At 33.6% G+C, this 26,505-nt stretch overlaps 2 protein-coding genes and 1 long non-coding RNA gene across 22 annotated transcripts in view; 1 reads left to right on the top strand and 2 right to left on the bottom strand.

Moving 5' to 3' along the window:
* Positions 1-15,964, bottom strand: part of LOC109610890 (odorant receptor 24a-like) — a 57,607-nt gene extending 41,643 nt beyond the window's left edge. For 3 of the 4 annotated variants that reach the window (XM_026967885.1, XM_026967886.1, XM_026967888.1), the window contains exon 1: positions 14,879-15,964. In XM_026967885.1, the coding sequence (XP_026823686.1) occupies positions 14,879-15,079 (201 nt within the window). In that variant the 5' untranslated portion in view covers positions 15,080-15,964. Of the gene's footprint in view, positions 1-8,203; positions 8,386-8,476; positions 8,607-9,784; positions 9,931-11,470; positions 11,562-11,660; positions 11,778-11,898; positions 12,164-12,428; positions 12,547-12,666; positions 12,787-14,878 lie in introns of those variants that run through there. The other variant, XM_020031243.2, reaches the window with a different exon arrangement.
* The window catches only part of LOC105279415, a 115,457-nt gene that overhangs the window by 51,527 nt on the left and 37,425 nt on the right, over positions 1-26,505 (top strand). The window contains exons 1-4 of one of the 11 annotated variants that reach the window (XR_003406193.1): positions 24,378-24,477; positions 24,682-24,746; positions 25,213-25,437; positions 25,636-25,779. The exons of 8 other annotated variants lie outside the window; for them this stretch is intronic. This is a non-coding gene — a long non-coding RNA (uncharacterized LOC105279415). Of the gene's footprint in view, positions 1-7,074; positions 7,370-24,377; positions 24,478-24,681; positions 24,747-25,212; positions 25,438-25,635; positions 25,780-26,505 lie in introns of those variants that run through there. 2 more of the 11 variants (XR_003406195.1, XR_003406203.1) reach the window with 2 other exon arrangements.
* Positions 677-25,347, bottom strand: LOC109611447. 7 transcript variants are annotated; one of them, XM_026967880.1, is made up of 9 exons: positions 25,199-25,347; positions 24,363-24,482; positions 24,104-24,221; positions 23,563-23,827; positions 23,315-23,437; positions 19,376-19,466; positions 16,828-16,973; positions 16,449-16,581; positions 16,064-16,357 (listed from the first exon to the last, which is right to left on the bottom strand). In XM_026967880.1, exons 1-9 carry the CDS (start codon positions 25,331-25,333, stop codon positions 16,304-16,306), a joined length of 1,185 nt encoding a protein of 394 aa, XP_026823681.1. In that variant the 5' UTR covers positions 25,334-25,347; the 3' UTR covers positions 16,064-16,303. The 7 variants fall into 7 exon arrangements, 5 of the variants coding, with proteins under 5 accessions (XP_026823680.1, XP_026823682.1, XP_026823684.1 ...); XM_026967879.1 differs by lacking the exons at positions 16,064-16,357; positions 16,449-16,581; positions 16,828-16,973; ... (4 more) ...; positions 24,363-24,482; positions 25,199-25,347 and adding exons at positions 677-1,497; positions 1,712-1,857; positions 4,761-4,851; ... (3 more) ...; positions 6,000-6,119; positions 6,751-6,962; XM_026967881.1 differs by lacking the exons at positions 16,064-16,357; positions 16,449-16,581; positions 16,828-16,973; ... (4 more) ...; positions 24,363-24,482; positions 25,199-25,347 and adding exons at positions 677-1,497; positions 1,712-1,857; positions 4,761-4,851; ... (3 more) ...; positions 6,000-6,097; positions 6,751-6,962.

The raw sequence follows: 26,505 nt of genomic DNA, 5'->3' as shown, positions 1-26,505 counted from the left end.
AAAAACACTTTTATTATGTAATTCGACCCCAAGCTATCCATTGAGCTTACTTAGAAGTTCATCCGTTCAGCGGTTATTGAGATCTAATAATCTGAGTGTCTGCGAAAGCATCGCTTCGCGTAAAAGAGTCACGTTGCGGTCTCGCTGCGCGTATACTTGGCGCGAGACACTACCGTGTCTCTTGATTAATCATCGGAATAAATAAAGTTTAATTTGTCATGTCAAAGGTTTTTAGAATCACAAATACTAGAATGCGCACTGCCGTGCCGACACTAGAGACCCTAGAAGTAAGAAACTGGCCAAGGTTCTAGTTGGATAGAAAATGGCAGAAAATGGTATTATATATAGCTACACGCTACTGTCAGTTATCGCAAAAATACTTTATTTTTTGTAAACAAAAGTACCTTCCTTTTTTTTATTAAAATGAATATTCTTTTTACAAAATATTTGCCTTATGTTAAAAACGTAAGTTGTGATATTGTTAATTTTTTCATGAACAAAATGGAAGATATTGAATGTGAGACTTTAACAAATTGTCACAACTTATCCACGAAAATCAAATTGCGTTTTATTAAATTTAAGTTGCGCAAATGTCAATCAGTACGATCAAATAAACCTGTTTTTGCTAGTAAAACTATGGCCATGCATATTATTGTTAAATAAAGAGACTTTAAACTTACATTTCGTAATTTATTTATTCACATAATGGAGTGAACATTGCATGTTTATACATACCTCGCAAGCATTTTTATAATTATTTCCTAACAATTGAATGTATTTTAACTCTTATTTTTCATATTTCTATTTTTCAATAGTATTTACAACTATCATTACGTTTACACGAGCGATACTTCTGTAGTAAGCTTACATTTGCTCGTCATTGATTGGTTCCGCCATTATTATTCCGCCATTATGTATCCAGCCAATCAGAAATTGAAAACCTTGGCCAGTCTCTTACTTCTAGGGTCTCTATGCCGACACTGCCGTAAACGCCGTCTAGTGGTGAAAAGGTGAACTGTACATTTTCCGTGACCAAGATGACGATAAGAGAGTTTCTTAATAAAATATTTCACGATGTGGACTTTGCATCGTAATATCTCCCTTCACCGGGCATGTAGGAGAAAAATAAAAACACTTTCATTATATAATTCGAGTACGCAGAATCGATTGAGCCTATTCTTAACTCGATCGATCCACGCGTTATTAAGATCAGCAAATCTCGGCTAGTCTCAACTAGTCGGCTTGCGTAAAGATACACGGTCCGTCTCTCGCTGCCATTGCGCTGCGCGCGAACTTGGCGCGAGCACTACCGTGTCTCTTAATGTGTTAATACGTATATAGTATATATATGTATATAGGTTTACCGACGCAAAGGTTTCTAAAGATAGTGTATAAAGACCACCGAATTTCATGCCATAAGGCTTAGTTCCTCTTTGCACAAGAAAAAATATTAATCTTTGCACGCGTACAGGTTCAACGTACCATCGAACGTTATATCTGCGAAGTAATAGATAAATAATAAAATGAATATTTGAAAATGATAATTTGAAATATCAAAACAGTAGATGATAAAAAACTTAAGATAGAAATACATATTTTATAGACGATTTGCAAATATTATATTTACAACATTACGTTGAATGTTATTCACGCGTAGGTTCGTATAAAATTAATATTTACAACTTTAATATATTATAACAAAATATCTTACGCGGTTGAAAATATGTAATTATAGTGATCAGTAATTTCTTGACCCATGTAGTTGCCTGCAAATGAGCATAGTAAAATGCCAATCGTAAAACCACAGTGTAATATAAATTCTTCCATCCTAAATACAAAACAAACAGCTTGAAAGATCTGAAATAATATGTTACACATTACAGTTTTGTAATAGATATTATTAAAGAAGTTATATATAAGTAGTTATGGCTTCCGGATAAATATCGCATTCCTTGACAGTTTGTGCCAACGTTTCGCAGACATGCAGTCCGCATCATCAGGGCTGAGCTCCGATCCTGAGCTCCCTTGGTTTGCGATAGTCCTTTTATACCCACATTTCCTCTCTATTTCTTCAGTTGGTGGAGGAGTGGAGGGCCGATCATGGTGTTTTTATTAATCAACTGATCAATTTAAAAACAGAGAGGACAGCGTACCAAATGGGATTTGCCTGATAACCTTTATCACGGTTCGTCAATTAGATTGTCAGGATGCTTGAAAATCTCTAAACCTTCACGATGTTTTCTGCAAAGTAGCCTTGCGTAGGACTCAATATCGTAGTGTTGTCGTACTGAACGGAATCTCCAGTCTCCATCCAGTGTTCGGCTACGGCTGACTGAAAGCAGTGACCGCAGTTGGCACATCGCTGGGGTTTTTTGATCCGTGTACTGATCTTCTCTGTTTCTCCAATGTACACTTTTCCGCAAGTGCATGGGATATTGTATACACCTGGGATTGCCACGGGAGATCTCCAATCCTTAGGGTTGGGTAAAGTCAAAACATCAGCAGGGAGATACCCATAGCACCTAAAAGCTTAAAAATGTATGAAGACATCCTAATTCTACCAGCGGACAAAGATAATATTACGATAGTAATGGACAAAGGAGATAATAAAAGTAAGGCATATTCTTGGATTCCAACGCATAACATACAATCTTAGCTCCTTCACAAGGCTACTTCGCTAGCAAACATCGTGAAGATTTAAAAATTGTGAAACATACTGATAATCTGAACCGTGATAAAGGATATCAAGGTAAATCCCATTTGGCACACTGCCCTTCCTGTTTTTTAATTGATCAGCTAATCAATTAAAAACACTGTGATCGGCTGAAACCTTCTACCCCTCCTCACCAACTGAAGAAATAGAGAGGAAATGTGAGTATATAAGGACTATCGCAAACCAAGGGAGCCCAGATGATGCGAACTGTAATGTTTACGAAACGTTGGCACAGAACTGTCAAGCAAGGCGGTATCAATCAGGAAGTCATCACTACTGACGAATGTAAGAGCCGTGAAAGTCTCAAAGTCAGAATGCATGTACAATTTATATATAAAATGTTAGAGATATGCACGTATACAAGGTGACTCATAACTCTATTACCGCCGGTTAATGGCAAATGATTTGAACTTAGATGTGTCAAAAAGTCCTGTACCATGTTGTGATTTTCGCAAATTCTCGTGCCTTGTAGCATGCGATGGGAATGGAGTGGGAATGGTCTCTCAAATCGTCGCACTTTCTGACATTACTGCCTTCATCGCGCCTCACTGTCCTCCTACCGACAGCCTCGCTGGAGCCGAGCCCTCATACATTAACATCATTATCGTTAATAACTCGGTTATTCTTGCGAAAATCGCAAAATGATACAGGACGTTTCGACTGAGCTAAGTCCAAACTATACGCCATTAACCGGCAGTAAGGGAATTCTGAGACATCCTGTGTGTTTATATATATATATATACGCATATCTCTTAAATTAATTGTCAATTAGCAAAATGTGCAAAATATTACTCATATGGAGTATTTTATATTGTTACTAATTCTACTAATAATATGGTTTCAACATATACACAATTATTTTTATGTCATTCTACTTACGAGGGTGGTCCAAAAAGTAATGAGACAAATGCTATAAAAAATACGAAACTGTATTTTAAATCTAAATTCACATGGGCCTTTTCCAAATAGTCCCCAGTGAAAACAACTTTATTCAGTGCGTTATCTACTTTTAGAAGACACAATCTAGGCCATTTTTGAAATGCTGTTAGCACTGTGCATTCATTGCTTTTGAAACTTCTTCATCCTCGCCAAATTTTCGTCTTCTGAATTCCTTCTGGATTTTTGAGAACAACCAGAAGTCACACCCAAACTTAGGGGCTGTACGGAAGGAGAGAAAGTATATTACTCTTCTTATCGTTAAAAAATTGTCACACAGATTGCGCGATATGGGACCGCGCATTGTCGTAGTGCAATATAATTTCTTCAATTGTTTTATTCGGACGGGTTTTCTGAATTGGTTTACAACGTTTACTTAAAGGTGCTTTTTCATGCTGACGCTCGACGCTCATTTTTAGCGTTAAAACAGATCACGTGATCAAAATTGACCATTAGCCCGCGTTCATTTTGATCACGTGACCTGTTTTGACGCTAAACCTGAGCGTCGAGCGTCAGCATGAAAAAGCACCTTAATACATCGATACATGCGTCAGTCTTCTCGTATGATTGCGCTGGCTATATTCATTATCACATCTTTAATGATGGTGCTTAGACGCCCCTTGTCTTCTGCGCTCTCACGACCGGCCAGAGATGCGGCATATCAATGAAAGCATGTTGCTCGTGATACGCATTATTCTTTAAAAGCTTCCTGTAACGTAGCATAAGTATCCGAAGCCGATTTTTTTAACCGACCAAATTGCAAACACAAAATTGAATCACATATCGTTGGTCGATATTTTTCTCCAGAGTGTTTTTTGGAGATAAACTGCGAACGCTATTTATGCGATCGATTTACGCACTAATGGTTAGAAACTGATCCGATTGGAACGGAAGTTTCAGAGTTGTTAGAGGAGATGTTCAGGTACATGTAGGTATGCAGATGTCACTTTACATTCTTTTAAGTCCTCTAGCAGGACCAGTCTTATTACTTTTCGGATCGCCTACGTATAATTGTCTGCAGATTCAAATCCTGTCTTTTAAACGTCTTGTTGCAATGATGAATAAAACAATTCAATAATTGTGAGATTTAGGTTTTTGCTGAAATTCTTACTCCAAACAGATGAAGGCTCAAGCAAATTACAACTAGCAGTATTAGAAGAAAGCATGTGTTCTCGAAGTTATATAGATAGAATTTAATAATCCTATGAAAAACATATAATAGTTTATTTTATTGTAATATACATATCCTACACTTTTGTGTGTGTGCGCGCGCGCGTGTGTGCGTATGCGCGCCTTGCGTGCAATAGAACATACTTAAGAGTTGTGCGATGAATGTCCACTGCATGACTTATATTCTTGTCAACCTGCCTCTTGTTCGTCCGATTAGTTACTTCGTCACTAATCCGCATTGCTTGTTCGATACGGTAACTACAAATAAATTAAAAAATTTTTTTCCACAATTTGTCCTCGAAAAAAAGGTTTTATATAAAATCACAATGCTCCATTCTCTTTTACTATTACTATTGTTAAATTACTTTCTCTCTCTAACCTGGCAATGTTAAATAATCCACAAAAATATATAAAGTAACCCAGCAAAACTGTTTGTATCGCTAATAGTGTACCTCCAACTATGTACTGGACTACGTACAGATGCAGCAAAATAAAATAAAAATATTTTTCTTCATCGACAAAATATTCAGTCCTGATATACACATTGCGATATGGCTCGGATTCATTTACGAGGAAAAAGATGCCGAAAATCCGCGGCAGAATTGGCAAAAGAGTTACGATGAAGAAAGAGCACATTACGAACACTGAAGATGGTTTAAAAACATATGTAGTGACCAAATAAATCTATCCTCCTTTATAGTATATCGAAATATATCATAAATATGTTTCGAATTTTTGATGTTTATTATCTTCTTATTTTTGTCTGACTTTTTCATTTTTCTGTAATAATTTCGTACGTTGCTAATAATACCCACTCTTCTTCCTTACTTACTTTCATGTTAGCACACTTGGAGTATAATATTTTATACTATAAAGCGTGCGCTAAACCATAATAATAAATAATAATTGATATATTCTTACATATCATTCCAATTATAACACATTTTGCAATGTATCCGTATCTTTTTATTATGGCAATTTCGTTTTCGTCCTTTAAGTTACTGCAGATGTACTGAAGATTGTTCAATATGCGCTTCACCTATCATATCAATAATATCATTCTCTATTTCTTTGATAAATTTTAAATTATAAATATTAAATTATAAAAAGTATATTATATGAAATCTGATTTATATAACACGTTTATGTTTAGAAGCACACTGTAAAAAACGCAACTTACACCATGTGTGTTGATCCAAAAAGAATTATAAAGTATTGCGAACATAAGAATTACAATTGATATAGAGAGAATTTCAACAATAAAGTCAATAGTCCATTCTATAGTTAGAAATGTTGTAAGCTATAATGAAGTTAAGGATTTAAAAAATTAAGAAAGTATACTCTCATATAAGTAGCATAAAATGCAAATGTTGCTTGGATATCATTAAATATACCGTAATGTATCCATTGATGTAATTTTTTATTGATAATTTAACTCTTTTTGGTTATTGCGAATACTAATAATTTTAATCAAACATCTTTATACCGCCGTAATAAATTTTGACAGACTTCAACAATAACAGTTTCTAAAGAAGCTAAGTTTCTAAGAGAAAGAAGCAAGATGATGCTAATTATGAAGGTGAGGAGGATTTTGCCAATTATTTACTCTGTTCTTAAAAAAGCTTATTCTTGATATTGTGAATTTAATTACGTTACTATTATTACTAATTACAAATAAAAAATTACTAATTATGGCAATCATAAGTGAATACAAAGGCATGACAAATTTTTTCTGTTCATAGTAGTGTTATCAAATAATTTTAAATCTTGCATGAAACTGAAGAGATATTTAGTATCTAACATAATACTCTCATATAAGTAGCATAATACTATATGTAATAAAAGTAGGAAAAGAATAATAATTATAAAAACATGAACAACTATATTGTATATTTTATGTATAAAAAATACGCCTATATATATTTGCATACCTGAAATATAATAAAGCTAATCAAAGTAATAGAAAACACAGAACACTGAAGTTGGACAAGCATTGTTCGATGGTAAGGCCATAAGCCAACTGCGACCAAAATAATTCGATGAATGTAAAGAAACTGAGTATCCATACACGTCACTCTTGTTCAAGCTTCCACACGCATTTGGGAGAGATATATTGAAATAAAGGAATTTCATCTATTATTTCTTTCTGCGAATAAAGAATATTATTTATTATGTGCAATTCCCTAATTTAATAAAATTATAATATGATTACCATAATAACATAAATATACCGATGAAAGTAACATAAAATATCAAGATGTAATGTAAGGTGCTATAGAAATAATTTGCTCGCAATTTGCGAGGGAGAGAAAAGTGGGCGATTAACCGATCGATTTGGCGCCGTAACGAAAGTACAAAGGAATTTTATTTCTCACAGAAAAATAGTCATTGCATGATGTCTTGACCGAAGTTCGCGCAAGCGCAATTGATTTTTCCAAGCAGTACGTCTTCGCGTTCTTCATTATAATCTGTGCATTCATAGCGTACACATGTTTCTTAAAAGGAGCGCTCCCTGGGTGATCGTACGGATACGTCAATTTTGATAAAATGGTATATATATAGTAATTATATAACATATTATATATCATATCTACTTACTAACTTATTACTTATTAATAACTTATTACGTTTGAAACGAATGTTGAATTTCATCCTCAAATGATTTGGAAAACACTAGTCATCATCTCGTTGTTTAATGTTGAATGTTCTTAATAGTTAATAATAATATGTGTTGTAACATATATTATTACACGTCAGGTTCGATATGATATTAATTATATAACATATCATATATCATTATCTACAACTTATTCCATTTGAACGAATGTTGAATTACATCCTCAAAGTTTTTGGAGAACCGTATTTATTTAATTTCAACATATAGTTGGTTTTTTAATGTTTAATATTTTTGATATTTAATGATAATATGTGGTTGTATAACATATATTCGTTATTAGAAACACTAAAATAGCAGGAGGAATATACACTCTGTTTGATAAGAGAGTGTCTGGCGAAACTTTTATATGGAAACCTTCTAGACCTTATATTGGGAAATTCCAATGGGAGCCGATAAAGTTCTACCGAACCCCTTCTCTAAGACATTTTGTAGAGACAGCTTCAATTATCGTTCGAGCTTTAAGCATGAAAAACAAATTTTGCCATGAATGTTGCATACGCATTGCGATTCGAAACTGTGTCACGTGGCCATCATGATCCCTTGATGCTAATCCAACCGAAAACGTTTGGACATAATAGAATAGCATAGAAGAAATATGTGAATAGCATAGAAATGAATAGCAGGTAACTAGATATACATTCAATCACTTTTAATTTTTGAATTCATCTTAATGTGCATGAAGCGTAATGAAATATAAAAATAATAGATATATTTCATTCTCTTTATTCATTTTCTGACAATTTGAGGCACCAGGTATTTAAGAACGGAAAGTTTTTTACTCATCTTTAAATTTACCATTTGCTTTTAATATAGTATTAGCTGATTAATATTAATATCACTTCTGTATAGAACATAAAAGAGTAAAATACGATAATGATGCACTTAATAACTGCAAGGAAAATGCTATTTTAGTTTTCAGTGTAAACATATATTATGTATACAATATATACGTATTAACACATAATGTATAGTAGTCTTACCGTGGCAAAGGTTTCTAAAGATGCTGCATAAAGACCGTATTTCATGTTATAAGGCTTAGTGCCTTTTTGCAAAAGAAACAATATTAATCTTTGCACGCGTACAGGTGCAACGTACCATCGGACGTTATATCTGCGAAGTAATATGTAAATAATAAAATGAATATTTGAAAATGATAATTTGAAATATCAAAAATGTTGATGGTAAAAGCTTAAGATAGAAATACATGTTTTGCAGACGATGGTCGCAAATATATTATATTTATATTTTTATAATATCACGTTGATTGTTATTCACGCGTATGTTAATAATATATTTGTATAAAATTAAAGATAAACTTCCGAAAACCACTCACGCCCTATTTACGTGTTCTTTGGTGAAAATTTTCTAAATGACTCTAAACGAATATCCTGAAATGGATTTGGTAATTATGCAGTTTTGGGGAAGCAGCTCGAATCACTTTGATCTTGACATATGTAGTCATGGTCATGTCCCTGAGTATCATTCTGAAGATCTTAGCTGGCTGTCATTGTTTATTAAAAAGGTATTAACAAAAGAAGTTTAATGATTTTGCACGAAATTTCATCTGTCCACGCGAATTGGGCTTGATCATGACATTTAACTTTGATATTTATTGTCCAACACAACTTCCTAAGCAACCTCCAATATGAAAAATCCGGCGGCACTTCTTTAAGCGGGCGGGGTAGTCTCCAGAGTTTGTTTATAGTTTTTTTTCGACGGAGGTGGAGAAGCTTCGCCTTTGCACACGCTTTCTGGCTTCACTGATGTGAGTGGAGTGGGTGAGGCCATAAAGCGTGCGACGATTCGTAAGACCACTCCAACCCCACCGCATGCTACAAAGTACGCTTTCTGACACCATTGCCTTACTGCGCCGTAACCAACAACGAGCACGCGGCTCTCCTACTCACGGCCTCGCTGCATGAGCCGCGCTCTCATTCCTACTGACTCGCTAATCTTCTTTTATTAATATCTCAAAATTTTACGTAGTTAATTGCAAAATGATAGGACTTTTTAATTCAGCTGAATGAGATCTGTCTGCAGGAGAGTGATTGGACACTTTACGTGGGACACCCTGTATACATAAATCCAGCTGAAACTATTCAATCACTACATATTACTTTATTTGAACTTTTTATCTTTCTCATCGGAAAAAATCCATTTCAGGATATTCATTTTGAGGTATTTCGAACATTATCACCAAAGAATACATAAATCGATTGTAAGTGATTTTCGAAAGTTCAGCCAAAATTAATTTGACGACTTTAGTTAATTATAACAAAGTATCTTACGCGGATGAAAATATGTAATAATAGTGGTCCGTAATTGCTTGACCCATGTAGTTGCCTGCTAATGAACATCCTAAAATGCCACCCGCAAAACCAAAGTATTTTACAAAATCTTCCATCCTATATACAAAACAAACGGTTCGAAAGATCTGAAATAATATATTACACATATACTTTTTTGTAATAGATATTATTAAAGAATTTATATACAGGGTGTCCCAGACCTATCGTACCACCGGTTAATGGTAGATTCCTGAAGTGATTCTGAGACGAATGTTCCTCTTGCAAAATGTCGAGGGTGGCGTAGTTTCGGCGCTATAATGGAATGAAGATGTTGTATCCATGTAGAGAATTTTCCCGCGTTCAGTGACGGTGGGTCGAAGGGGTCCCTCGCATCGCGCACACTTCAATTTGATCTTAATTTTTCGCGGCTGTTCAAATTGAAGTGTGCGCGATGCGAGGGACCCCTTCGACCCACCGTCACTGAACGCGGGAAAATTCTCTATGGATACAACATCTTCAATCCATTATAGCGCCGAAACTACGCCACCCTCGACATTTTGCAAGAGGAACATTCGTCTCAGAATCACCTCGGGAATCTACCATTAACCGGTGGTACGGTAGGTCTGGGACACCCTGTATAAAATTTATATATATACAGGGTGTTCCAGACCTACCGTATAAGCCGTGAATGATAGATCCTGAGTTTATTTGGAGACGAAAATTCTAATGCCAAAATGTCGAGGGTGCTATAGTTTTTAAACGGGAAAGATTTAAAGTTTACCAATAAGCCTGTCAAAATTTCGCGCGTTCAGGGACATCTCATATCAAAAGGACCCTTCCATATTACTTCACTCAACTCGATAGAAACATGTTAATGTGTTCGAGTGTTAACTCGAAATTATTATTCACTTTCACCCTGTATATACATATATATAAAATTTAAGAAATATACCCATATTTATAAATACAGGGTGTTTCATATAAGGGTAAAATACCTTTCACCCACAGGTAGATCACGTCAAATTGAATTAAAATGTCCTGTATCATTTTGCGATTTGCGTAATAATAACCGAGTTATTAACGTATTGATATTAACGTATGAGAGCGCGGTCGTGCAGCGAAGCTGTAGGTAGGCCGCGCGCTCGTTATTGGTTACGGTACGGTAGTCAGACAGCGGTGCCAGAAAGAGTACTTTGTAGCATGCGGTGGGGATGGAGTGGGAATGGTCTCGCGAATCGTCGCACACTTTCTGGCCTCACCCTCTCCATCATTAATCAGATAAATTCGCAATAGCTATTGAGTAATTAATTAAAATGTCTAAACGAATGAGCGCGTGAATAGCGACAGGCCGGACAAGTATTGTCTGGCGCGGTATATGTCACGCGTCGTTCGCCGCGACGCTCCACCTCCCGCTCTCATCGTTGCTAAGAGATCCAGCCATTTTACATGCCGGCTGAGTCCGGCCTGTCGCTATTCATGCGCTCATTTGTTTAGACATTTTAATTAATTACTCAATAACTATTACGAAATTTGTAAAATGATATAGGACTTTTCTCTTCAGTTTGACCCTATCTACTTCCACCTTTAAGGTGGTCCCTTACTTGTCAGACACCCTGTATATTGTTACAGTGATAAATAAAGAATTTAATAATTGTGAGTGGGTTAGGTTTTTGCTTAAATTCTTACTCCATACAGATTAAGGCTCAAACAAATTACAAGAATCATTATTATAAGAAAATATGTTCCCTCGAAGTTATGTAGAAAGGCTTCATTACACCTATAAAAAAACATAAATATTTCATTTTATATGTAATATAAATATTCTACAATTGCTGTGGGTGTGCGTGCATCCCTGCATGCATGGAATAGGACATACTCATAAGCTATGCGATGAATGTCCACTGCGTGACTTATCTTCTTATCGATCTCTCTCTTGTTCATCCGATTAATTATGTCGTCACTATTTATCCGCATTGCCTGTTCGATACGGTAACTACAATTAAATTACAAATATTGTTTTTCCTAAATTGTTTCTTGAAAATAAAGAAAATTTTATATGACATCACAATATTCCATTCAGTTTTACTTTTACTGTTATTAAATTACTTTCTCACCTGGCAATGTTAAATAATCCACAAAAATATGAAGAGTATCCAGTCATCAATATTCCTGTTCCTATTAATATACCTCCTACTATGTACAGGGCTGCGTATAGATGCAGCAAAATAGAATAAAAATATTTTTCTTGATCGACAAAATATTCAGTTCTCATATACATATTGCGATGTGGCTCAGATTTATTTACGAGGAAAAAGATGCCGAAAATCCGCGGCACAAATGGCAAAAGAGTGAAGATGAACAAAACGCACATCAGCAACACTGAAGACGGTTTAAAAACAAAAACAGTGATCATATAAACATATCCTTTTTGATATATCTAAGTACAGCATATGTTTCAAATATTTGATTATTTTATTAACTCAATATTTTTTCAATTTTTTATTTTTCTGTAATAATTTGATATGTTCCTAACACTATCCACTTTTTTTCTTATTTATTTTCATGTTTGCAAACTTTTGGTATACTATTTTATAATGAAAAGCGTGCGCTAAGGCATAATAAATACTAATTGATATATTCTTACATATTAATCCAATTGCAATATGTTTTGCAATGTGTTCATATCTTTTTATTATAGCAATTTCGTTTTCATCCTTTAACTCACTGCAGATGTACTGAAGATTTTCCAATAGACGCTTCACCTATCACATCAATAATATATCAGACAATTCTCTATTTCTCTGATAAAGATTACAAAAAATTATAGTTTGATTTATATAACACGTTTATGTTTAAAAGCACAATGTAAAAACTCAACTTACAACATGCATGTTAATCCAAAAAGAATTATATTGAATTACCCACAAAAGAAGATAAAGTGATGTAGAAAGAATTTCAACGAAAAAGTCAAGAGTCCATTCTGTAGTTAGAAATGTTGTAAGCTGAAATTAATATATTTATTTAAAAAATTAGAAAATTGCACTCTTATTTGATTAGCATAATATGCAAATGTTGCTTGGATATCGTTAAATAAATCTTAATGTGTCCAGTAATGTAATTTGTAATTGATAATTTACCTTTTCTGGTTATTGCGAATGCTAATTGTTTTGAGCAACGATATTTATAGAGTTGTAATTCCTAACAAATTTCAACAAAACAACTAAAGACTAACTAAAGAAGGATAGAAAGAAGAAAGATAACGCTAATTATGAAGTGATGCGGTATTTGCCGATTATTTAATCTTTTCTTAAAAAAGCTTATTCTTGATATTGTGGATTTAATTACAATTTACATTACTATTATTATTATCAAGAGTCACGGTAGTGTCTCGCGCCAAGTATACGCGCAGCGCGAGAAGCAGAGTGCCTCTTTACGCGAGACGACGTTTCGAGAGAGCCTTCGATTATCAGATCTCAATAACGGCTGATCCGATCAACTTCTAAGTAGGCTCAATGGATAGCTTGGGTTTGATTGGCATAAGAAAAGTGTTTTTATTTTTCTCCTACGTGTCCTACGAGCGGAGATATTGCGATGCAAAGTTCGAAATGTCACGATTTTACAATTAAGATACTCCGTTTTCTCCTTATCTGTCAAGTGAAGGCAAGAGGGGCTCGCGGAGAAACGAATGAAAAAATGTGAAGTTCGCTAATTTCGACGCTAGATGGCTCAAATATGATGAAATCCATAGTTAACTAGCCAAGTACTTACAAGGGAACCTTCACAACTGTCCCTCACCGATTTTGATGGGCTTTGGATATGTTGTAGAGCATCGAAAAATATTAGACCCCTATTTTTTTTTAGCGGCGTATCTCAACTTTTAGGGGCAACAATAAGGGGTGGGGGTGGGGGTAAATTAAAAACTGTGACATTTTCAAAAAATGTCAATACACCGTTGTAAAGAGTATAAAATACTATAAAACTTTTGTATAAAACAGTTTTTCATATATCTTATATTTTCAAAGATATTCGCTAACAATGAAAAAATTCATTATCTTCGAGGGGCTGTTCAACCCCTAAACATTGAGATACGCCGCTAAAAAAAAATAGGGGTCTAATATTTTTCGATGCTCTACAACATATCCAAAGCCCATAAAAATCGGTGAGGGACAATTGTGAAGGTTCCCTTGTTAGAAGCAATTCAGTTTGAGGATTTGTAATTTGAAATAATACTTGGCGTGCCCGAGTTTTGCATTGGACATGCATTCTTCTAAATTTGTACTGTCTTGAGTATTTTCACTAATGACTCGTAAATCTTTGTATTTGGTAATATTAAAACAAATACGTTTACAGTTTTGCACATTAATCGAGTGATTATAAATACCGCTTTTCATTACTCACTCAATACAAATAATTTACACATACAATTTACACAAATTATAGGTAAGACGTACGTTTTAATGCGACCCGGGCACGCCAAGTATTATTTCAAATTACAAATCCTCAAACTGAATTGCTTCTAAGTACTTGGCTAGTTAACTATAGATTTCATTATATTTAGTTTTGCTTTTTTATGTACTTGGCGTATTTTTTTACCTTTGTAAGGTTTTTCAGAGAGATTTATATGTATTAAAATATTTAGTTGTATAAAAATATAATAGATGTAATAAATAAAATAAATGTAATAGATTTTTTGGCTTGCATAAATACTCATTTTTATAATTGGCGAAATTTGTTGATATCATTAGGTTTATAGAGGTCATCTTTGAACGCGTTCTTCGGGCGCGTATACTTGGCGCTTTTTTGTACCTTTTTTTAAAAAGGTAATTTTGTTGTAATTTTACTACTTACAAACTAAAAGTTACTAATTATATCAATCATAAGTTATTAATACGAACGCATAAAAATACTTTTTCTGTTCATAATAGTGTTATCGAAAGATTTTAAATCTTGTATGAAACTGAAAATATGTTTAGCATTAAAAATAATAATATATGTAACAAAAGCAGAAAAAGAATAATAATTATACATATGAACAACTATATTTTTTTAGCAATATATACCAAAATATACATCCATTAATATATATTTACATACCTGAAATATAATAAAGCTAATCAAAGTAAGAGAAAACACAGAACACTGAAGTTGAACAAGCATTGTTCGATGGTAAGGCCATAACCCAATTGCGACCATAGAAAGTCGATGAATATAAAGAAATTGAGTATCCATATCACATAGATCAGTCTTGTTCGAGCTTCCACACGCATTTGGGAGTGATATACTGCGATAAAGCATTTTTATCTATTTTCTTCTTTGAATAAAGAATATTATATGATATTTTTCTTCTTGTGTATTTTCCAATGCAAAATTCTCTAATTTAACAGAAATATACCGAAGAAAGTAACATAAAATATCAAGATGTAATGTAAGGTGCTATAGAAATAATTTGCTCGCAATTTGCAAAGGAGAGAAAAGTGGGCGATTAATCGATTAATTTGGCGCCGTAACGAGAGTACAAAGGAATTTTATTTCTCACAGGAAAATAGTCATTGCATGATGTCTTGACCGAAGTTCGCGCAAGCGCAATTGATTTTTCCAAGCAGTACGTCTTCGCGTTCTTCATTATGGTCCGCGCATTCGTAGCGTACACATGAAACATGTTTCTTAAAAGGAACATGTTTCTTAAAAGGAGCGTTACCTGGCTGTTCGTACGTACACGTCAGTTTTGCTGTGATGATAAGTATATAACATATCATATATCACTATATCTTATTACGTTTGAAACGAATGTTGAATTGCATTCTCAAAGTTTTTGGAAAACACGTATTTATTGAATTGCAACATATAGTCGGTTTTTTAATGCTTACTATTTTTGATATTTAATGATAATATGTGGTTGTATAACATATATTCGTTATTAGAAACACTAAAATAGCAGGAGGAATATACACTCTGTTTGATAAGAGAGTGTCTGGCGAAACTTTTATATGGAAACCTTCTAGATCTTTTATTAGGAAATTCCAATGGGAGTCGGTAAAGTTCTACGGAACCCCTTGTCTAATAATAAGATATTTTGTAGAGAAAGCTTCAATTATCGTTCGAGCTTTATGAAAGACAAATTTTGCCATGAATGCCGCATACGCATTGCGATTCGAAACTGTGTCCCGTGGCCATCATGTTCCCTTGAGGCTAATCCAACCGAAAACGTTTGGACATAATAGAATACCATAGAAGAAATATGTGAATAGAATAGAAGTGAATAGAAGGAAACTAGATATACATTCAATCACTTTTAATTTTTGAGTTTATCTTAATGCATTGAGTTCAGCTTAATGTGCATGCAGCGGAATGAAAATTAAAAATAATAGAAGTATTTCATTCTCTTTACTCATTTTCTGACAATTTCAAGTACTAGTTATTTCAGACTGGAACTTTTAAAAACGGAAACCCATCTTCGAGGTTAATAGTTGGTTTTAACATAATAGTAGCTGATTTTTAGTAATATCACTTTTAGTAATATCACTTTTGCATAGAATATATAACAGTAAAATACGATATTGATGCAGTTGAAAGCTGCAATAAAAATGTAATTTTAGTTTTCAGTATATACATATACTATGTATACTATATATATATATATATATATATATATATATATTTTTACCGAAGCAAAGGTTTCTAACGATGGTATATAAAGACCTCCGACCTTCATGCAATAAGGCTTAGTACCTCTTTGCAAAAGGAATAATATTAATCTTTGCACGCGTACAGGTTCAACGTACCATCGAACATTATATCTGCGAAGTAATAGGTAAATAATAAAATAAATATTTGAAAATGATAATTTGAAATATACAAAATGTTGATGATAAAAACTTAAGATAGAAATACATGTTTTGCATACGATGTTTGCAAATATTATATTTACAACATTACGTTGATTGTTATTCACGCGTATGTTCGTATAAAATTAATATTTACAACTTTTGTCTATTATAACAAAATATCTTACAACTTTCGTCTATTATAACAAAATATCTTACGCGGATGAAAATATGTAATTATAGTGATCTGTAATTGCTTGACCCATGTAATTGCCTCCAAATGAACATCCTAAAATGCCAAGCATAAAACCACAGTGTAATACAAAGTCTTCCATCCTAAATACAAAAGAAATAGCTTGAAAGATCTGAAATAATATTTTACACATTACACTTTTTTGTAATAGATATTATTAAAGAATTTATATGTAAGTAGTGATGACTTCCGGATAGATATCGCATTCCTTGACAGCTTTGTGCCAACGTTTCGCAGCATGCAGTACGCATCATCAAGGCTGAGCTCCGATACTGAGCTCCCTTGGTTTGCGATAGTTCTTATATACCCACATATTCCCCCTATTTCTTCAGTTTGCGGAAGGGTGGAGGGCCAATTATGTAGTTTTTGATTAATTATCTGATCAATTTAAAAGCAGGGAGGACAGCGTGTCAAATGGGATTTACCTGATACTCTTTACCACGGTTCGTCAATTAGGTTGTCAGGATGCTTGAAAATCTCTAAAACCTTCACGATGTTTTCTGCAAAGTAGCCTTGCGTAGGACTCAATATCGTAGTCTTGTCGTACTAAACGATATGTCCAGTCTCCAACCAGTGTTCGACTACGGCTGACTGAGAGAAGTGACCGTATTTGGCACATTCCTGGTGTTCTTTGATCCGTGTACTGATCTTCTTCCCGGTTTCTTCAATGTACACTTTTCCGCAATAGCATGGAATCTTGTACACACCATTGGGATTGCCAAGGCAGGTCTACTGTCCTTAGGATTGGTTAAAGTCAAAACAGCAGGGAGGAACGCGTAACACTTAAAAGCTTAAAACTGAATGACGACATCCTAATTTTACCAGTGGATGCCATCACTACTGACGAAAGTAAGAGCCGTGAAAGCCTCAAAGTCAGAATGTACATATACAATTTATATATAAAATTTTAAAGATATGCACATATACAGGGTGTTTCATAACTCTATTACTGCCGGTTAATGGCAAATGGTTTGAACTTAGCTGTGTCAAAAAGTCCTGTACTATTTTGCGATTTTCGCAAATTTTCGTGCTTTGTAGCATGCGGTGGGGATGGAGAGGGAATGGTCTCGCGAATCGTCTCACGCTTTCTGGCAGCACTGCCTTCATCGCGCCTCACTGTCCTCCTACCAACGGCTTCGCTGGACAAGCCGCGCTCTCATACGTTAACATCATTATCATTAATAACTCGGTGCTTATTGCGAAAATCGCAAAATGGTACAGGACTTTTCGACTGAGCTAAGTCCAAACTATACGCTATTAACTGATAGTTATCATATACATATAGACAGTTGTCTATATGTATGTATATATATTTGCTAATTGACAAGTAATTTAAGAGATATGTGTACGTATATATGCAAATACGCATATCTCTTAAATTAATTGTCAATTGGCAAAATGTGCAAAATGTTTCTCATATGAAATATCTTATATTGTTAATAATTCTACTAATAATATGATTTCAACATATACACAATTATTTTTATGTCATTCTACTTCGAGGGTAGTCCAAAAAGTAATGAGACAAATGCTATAAAAAATACAAAACTATATTTTTAATCTAAATTCACATGGTCCTTTTCAAAATAATCCCCAGTGAAATCAACTTTATTCAGTGCGTTATCTTTTAGAAGACGAAATCTAGGCCATTTTTGAAAAGCTGTTAGCACTGTGTCTTCATTATTTTTGCAACTTCTTCATCCTCGCCAAATTTTCGTCCTTTGAACTTCTTCTTGACTTTTGAGAACAACTAGAAGTTACACCCAAACCTAGGGGCCGTGCGGAAGGAGAAATTATATTAATCTTCTTACCCTTAAAAAATTGTCACACAGATTGCGCGACATGGGACCGCGCATTGTCGTAGTGCAATAGAATTTCTCCAATTTTTTTATTCGTAAGTTTTTTCTGAAGTGGTACAACATTTACTTTAATACATCGATATGTGCGTCAGTCTTTTCGTATAATTGCGCTGGCTATATTCATTACCACATCATTAATGATGGTACATGGACGCTCCTTGTTTTCTGCGCTCTCACGACCGGCCAGAGACGCGGCATGCCAATGAAAGCATGTTGCTCGTGATACGCATTATTCTTTAAAAGCTTCTTGTAACGTAGCATAAGTATCCGAAGCCGATTTTTTTAACCGACCAAATTGCAAACACAAAATTGAATCACATATCGTTGGTTGATATTTTTCTTCACAGTGTTTTTCGGAGGTAAACTGCGAACGCTATTTATGCGATCGATTTACGCACTAATGGTTACAAACTGAACCGATTGGAACGGAAGTTTCAAAATTGTTAGAGGAGATGTTCAGGTACTGGCACATGTAGATGTGCAGGTGTCACTTTACATTCTTTTAAGTCCTCTAGCAGGACCAGTCTCATTACTTTTTGGATTGCTTACGTATACTTTTCTAGAGTTCCAAATCCTATTAATTCAAACGACATGTTGTACTGGTGAATAACAAAACTTAATAAGTGTGAGAGTTAGTGTTAGCTTAAATACTTACTCCAAACAGATGAAGGCTCAAGCAAATTATAATAAGCACTATTATAAGAAAGCATGTTTTCTCGAAGTTATATAGACAGAATTCAATAGTCCTATGAAAAACATATAAATGTATTATTTTATCTATCTATATACAGGGTGTTCAAAAAAAACCATTCAATATTTATATGGTAGATAGGACACACTATACTGAGTAAAAAAACCTAAGTAAACATAGGTCGAAAGTTCAACCGTTTCTGAGATATAAACATTTTTGTATGTTAGCATCATGATTGACTTGCTGGCTTCTACGTATCGCATGCGATATTTACCTTAATGTTTATAAACCGCGTTCTAAATATCGGCTTTCAGGTGCTGCTTATTTCAATTTCTTAGTTAATACATTACTTCAGTACTTGGACGATATGCCTTTGGCAGAAAGATTATCGATGTGGTAGATGCATGATGGGGCTCCACCACATTTTGTGCGTAATGTGAGAGATCACTTAAACACGGTGTTCGGTCAAAGGTAGATTGGACGTGGTGGATCAGATGCGTGGCCCCCTCAATCTCCCGATTTCAACCCTTTGGATTTCTTTTTATGGGGATATTTGAAAAGCAACGTGTATTCTTCGCCGATAAATGACTTAGAAGAATTACGAAACCGAATCCACAATGCTTCTGAAATCATCCAATAGAGACCTGGAATTTTCGAGAGAGTTCGCGAATCTGTAAGAAGATGCCAAGCGTGTATGGAAATGGAAGGAGGACATGTGGAACACCTTCTGTAAATATCGACTCACGTCGCATGCGATACGTAAAAGCCAGTAAGTTAATCATGATGCTAACATATAAAAATGTTTATATCTCAGAAACGGTTGAGCTTTCGACCTATGTTTACTTAGGTTTTTTTTACTCACAAGGGAACATCGCGAAAAGGAAAATTCTGATTTTGATGAAACTTTATACACATGTAGGGGGGGGGGGTTGATAGATGAATTTAGAAATTATTCGTAGCGGCCCAAAAACGGTTTTAAGGGGCGAACCACCCTTCAAACGTAAGACGGTGTTCTCACAAAAATGTTCTTGTTAGGTAGGTGGACTGGCGGGTTAAAATTAGGTAACTAACAGTTGCAAACTAATTGAACTTAACTTTATTGTTGGAGCGTAATACAATAATGTGCGACCCTACTCGTGAGGGGACTGTCGAACTACTGCCTGGATCGCGATTTGGCGACCGACCCTGTCTCGGTATAATAGTCGAAATCACTCGATAGCCACGTGAAAAACATGAGTCGCTATAAGCGAGGCGAAGAGCGAAGCGTGCGGGAAGGCTGTAAAGCGTATGAGAATAATACATCTAATATTTCTCCGAACAGACGGCTTTTTGCTTTTCTCGATATATCTCTGAAATTATTCAAAATATCGAAAAACGTTTTATACAAAAGTTTCATGGTAAAAACGCCTCTATTTAATCACCTTAACAAAATGTTTTAAAAATAATTTTTGGAAAAGGTTTTTCAAAAATTTTTGAAAAAAGGTAGTTTTGAAAAATTCTATTGATACGGTTAAATAGAGGCGTTTTTACCATGAAACGTTTGTATAAAACATTTTTCGATATTGTGAATAATTTCCGAGATATATCGAGAAAAGCAACAGCCGTCTACGTGGTTTCACCTTAAAACTGCTTCAAAAACGAAACATTTTTAAACTCATCTACTAACCCTCCTTACATGTGTATAAAGTTTCATCAAACCTAGAATTTTCGGATGGGTAATGTTCCCTTGAGTCAACAATGAAATGCCAGAACATTTTTTTAATAAAAACTTTACATTATAGTTTAATCAAAATCAAGATTTTGGCAAAGTTTTTCAATTAATATGCACAATGTTGAGGTCGTTTTATTTTAAATTGCTGAATTTACTCCGATCAATTATTAATTTTACATTGAAATATTACATTTATGTTATTCATTTCTTTGATTATATTTCTATATTCGTAATAGAAATTATAATGCTTATTATCATAACTGCTTATTTCGCTTCAACGTGTTTGATTGAAAGTGTTTTTCTACTCTTTAACTTACAAAAGAGTGCAGTACGTGACTTCTCATCATTTTGTTTTCTGAATATAAGAACGCAAGGAAAACTACTTCAACTTATTTTTACTCTACAGAAAAGACTAGAGGTCGTCGAATATATACAGGTCCTAAAACTATGGACTTTCTTCTTAATGGCAGATTCCTTAGAACATTTCAAGACGAAAATCTTAATAATATATCCTGAGACGAAACGTTACTCTCTAACTTCGGTGATTTTTCTCTCGTGGAAAAGAGAAAAACGGTTGCTGCATTTATGACTGACAAATCCCGTCAGCGTGCAGTATATCGCGTTAAAAAAGAAAACAGAGATTATAGTTATTCAGTGCTGTCCATCTACCATATAGCCAGAACGATCGATTAATAATATCCTCTAACGTATTAAAAATTATTGTAGCCTCGACAATTTGCTATTAGGATTTTCGTCTTGAAATGTTCTAAGGAATCTGCCATTAAGAAGAAAGTCCATAGTTTTAGGACCTGTATATATTCGACGACCTCTAGTCTTTTCTGTAGAGTAAAAATAAGTTGAAGTAGTTTTCCTTGCGTTCTTATATTCAGAAAACAAAATGATGAGAAGTCACGTACTGCACTCTTTTGTAAGTTAAAGAGTAGAAAAACACTTTCAATCAAACACGTTGAAGCGAAATAAGCAGTTATGATAATAAGCATTATAATTTCTATTACGAATATAGAAATATAATCAAAGAAATGAATAACATAAATGTAATATTTCAATGTAAAATTAATAATTGATCGGAGTAAATTCAGCAATTTAAAATAAAACGACCTCAACATTGTGCATATTAATTGAAAAACTTTGCCAAAATCTTGATTTTGATTAAACTATAATGTAAAGTTTTTATTAAAAAAATGTTCTGGCATTTCATTGTTGACTCAAGGGAACATTACCCATCCGAAAATTCTAGGTTTGATGAAACTTTATACACATGTAAGGAGGGTTAGTAGATGAGTTTAAAAATGTTTCGTTTTTGAAGCAGTTTTAAGGTGAAACCACGTAGACGGCTTTTGCTTTTCTCGATATATCTCGGAAATTATTCACAATATCGAAAAATGTTTTATACAAAAGTTTCATGGTAAAAACGCCTCTATTTAACCGTATCAATAGAATTTTTCAAAAATACCTTTTTTCAAAAAGTTTTGAAAAAACTTTTCCAAAAATTATTTTTAAAACATTTTGTTAAGGTGATTAAATAGAGGCGTTTTTACCATGAAACTTTTGTATAAAACGTTTTTCGATATTTTGAATAATTTCAGAGATATATCGAGAAAAGCAAAAAGCCGTCTTACGTTTGAAGGGTGGTTCACCACTTAAAACCGTTTTTGGGCCGCTACGAATAATTTCTAAATTCATCTATTAACCCCCCCTACAAGTGTATAAAGTTTCATCAAACTCAGAATTTTCCACTTCGCGATGTTCCATTGTCAGTATAGTGTGTCCTATCTACCATATAAATATTGAATGATTTTTTTTAACACCTGTATATATGTATAAGCCAAATACCACTCACTCACTCACTGACTCACTCATCAACGTGCAGCCCGAACCACTGCACCTATCGACTTGAAATGTTAAGGGTATATTCCTACTATCACGTAGGTTCTCACTAAGGGAGGGTTTTCCAAAATTCCACCCCTAACGGGTGAGAAGGTGTAAAATGTGTTTTTATTTAATTTTACACATAAATATCGCGGGTGAAGCCGGGATGGGGGATGCTAGTATGTAATATACATATCCTACAATTTTGTGTGTGTGCGTGCGTGTGAGTGTGCGCGTATACGTACGTGCGTACGTGCATGCTATGCATGCGTTCGTGCTATGGAATAGACAATAGAACATACTTAAGAGATGTACGATGAATGTCCACTGCATGAATTAACTTCTTCTTCTTGTTAACCTGCCTCTTGTTCATCCGAGTAGGTAATTCGTCACTATTTATCCACTTTGTCTGTTCGATACGGTAACTACAAATAAATTACACATATTTTTTTTCCTAAATTTGTTCTCGAAAATAAAGAAGATTTTATATGTAATCATAATACTCCATTCTGTTTACTTTTACTGTTTTACATTATTTTCTTACTCTTACCTGGCAATGTTAAATAATCCACAACAATATGTAAAGTAACCTACCACAAGTGTTCCTGCCACTAATAATGTACCTCCAGCTATGTACTGGACTGCGTACAGATGCAGCAAAATAAAATAAAAATACTTTTCTTCATCGACAAAATATTCAGTCCTGATATATATGTTGCGATATGGCTCGGATTCATTTACGAGGAAAAAGATACCGAAAATCCGCGGCAGAATTGGCAAAAGAGTTACGATGAAGAAAAAGCACATTACGAACACTGAAATTGGTTTAAAAACATATGTAGTGATCCAATAAATCTATCCTGCTTTATAGATCGAAATACATCATAAATATATGTTTCAAATATTTGATGTCTATTATCTTCTTATTTTTGTTTGACTTTTTCATTTTTCTGTAATAATTTGGTAGGTTGCTAATAATACCCACTCTTCTTCGTTACTTACTTTCATGTTCGCACACTTGGGGTATAATATTTTATATTAAAAAGCGTGCGCTAAGACATAATAATAAATAATAATTAATATATTCTTACATGTCATTCCAATTATAACACATTTTGCAATGTATCCGTATCTTTTTATTATGGCAATTTCGTTTTCGTCCTTTAAGTTACTGCAGATATACTGAAGATTTTGCAATACACGCTTAACCTATCATATCAATAATATAATTCTCTATTTCTCTGATAAATTTTAAATTATAAATATTAAATTATAAAAAGTATAGTGTATGAAGTCTGATTTATATAACACGTTTATGTTTAGAAGCACACTATAAAAAATTCAACTTACAACATGCGTGTTACTCCAAAAAGAATTATAAGCTGTTGCGCACAAAAGAACAAAAAGTGATGTAGAAAGAATTTCAACGATAAACTCAATAGTCCATTCTGCAGTTAGAAATGTTGTAAGCTGCAATTAATATAAGTTTAAAAAATTAGGAAATTGCACTTTTATTTACTTAGCATAAATGCAAATGTTGCTTGCATATCATTAAATAACCCTTAATGTTTGATTTAATTTCTTATTGATAATTTAACTTTTTGTGGTTATTGCGAATACTAATATTTTTAAGTAAAGATATTTATAGCGCGGTACTAAATTTTAACAGACTTCAACAAAAACAATTTCTAAAGCCTAAGAGAAGGAAGCCTAAGAGAAGGAAGCAAGATGACGGTAATTATGATGCGGATTTTGCCGATTATATAATCTTTTGTTAAAAACGCTTATTCTTGATATTGTTGAATAATTACATTACTATTATTACTAATTACAAATAAAAAATTACTAATTATGGCAATCATAAGTTAATACAAAGGCATAACCAATGTTTTCTGTTCATAGTAGTATTATCAAATAATTTTAAATCTTGCATGAAACTGAAGATATGTTTAGCATCTAAAATAATAATATATGTAACAAAAGTAAGAAAAGAATAAGAAGTATAAAAATATGAACAACAATATTTTATATATAAAATATAAACAACTCTATATTACAATACTACTATACTACTAATTACTATATTACAAACTATAAACAACTATATTTTATATATAAAATATAAATAACTATATTATATAGAATATATAAAAAATACGCCTATTAATATACATATATTTACATACCTGAAATATAATAGAACTACTCAAAGTAAGAGAAAACACAAAACATTGAAGTTGAACAAGCATTGTTCGATGGTAAGGCCATAAGCCAACTGCGACCAAAATAACTCGATGAAGGTAAAGAAACTGAGTATCCATACACGTCACTCTTGTTCAAGCTTCCTCACGCATTTGGGAGAGATATATTGAGATAAAAGAATTTCATCTATTTCTTTCTTCGAATAAAGAATATTATTTATTAGGTAAAATTCGCTAATTTAACAAAAATATAATATGATTAATATAATAACATAACGACGAAAGTAACATAAAATATCGTGATGTAATGTAAGGTGCTATAGAAATAATGTGCTCGCAATTTGCGAGGGAGATAAAAGTGGGCGTTTAATCGATCGATTTGGTGCCGTAACGAAAGTACAACGAATATTTCTTTCTCACAGAAAAATAGTCATTGTATGATGTCTTGACCGTTCGCGGAAGCGCAATTGATTTTTCCAAGCAGTACGTGTCTTCGCGTTCTTCATTACAGTCCATGCATTCGTAGCGTACACATGTTTTTCAAAAGGAGCGTTACCTGGCTGCTCGTACGTACACAGTCAGTTTTGATATGATAGTAATTATATAGCATATCATATATCATTATCTACAACTTATTACGTTTGAAACGAATGTTGAATTGCATCCTCAAATGGTTTGCAAAACGCTCATCAGCATCTCGTTTTTTAATGTTTAATGTTTTTAATAATAATATGTTTTTAACAATATGTGTTTAATGTTTTTAATAATAATATGTGTTGTAACGTATATTATTACACGTTTTTATATGATAGTAATTATATAACATATGATATATCATATGATTATATCTGCAACTTATTCTGTTTGTAACGAATGTTGAAGTGCATCCTCAACTTTCATTTTTTTGGGAAACACGTATTTATTGAGTTAGCATATAGTCGTCCTGGGTTTTGATAATATGAGTTATAACTGTAAGAGAGGTGGCTGAAATACAAAAATAGGAGCAAGCGATTACAGTGTAACAGTGTTGTGATATATTTCCAAAATGAATTAGTACAGGGTATCAGCAATGAACGGATACTTAATAACTTGGTGTTCGGGATACATCAGTAATAATAGTCTTATGACTTGTTTGAGAATGGTCAGGACACTGCCCGATAAATACGCATCCTCGCCTTTTATTCAGTTGTACACAAGTTCGGTTATATTCAATAGTTCTTTTATTTATTAACAAAATACATTCAATCAATTAGAATTACATTCAATCAATTATATAATCTCTATTATTATTT

Source organism: Ooceraea biroi, chromosome 2 (assembly GCF_003672135.1).
Source record: "Ooceraea biroi isolate clonal line C1 chromosome 2, Obir_v5.4, whole genome shotgun sequence".
NCBI lineage: Eukaryota > Metazoa > Arthropoda > Insecta > Hymenoptera > Formicidae > Ooceraea > Ooceraea biroi.
This window is presented reverse-complemented; position numbering and strand designations above follow the sequence as displayed.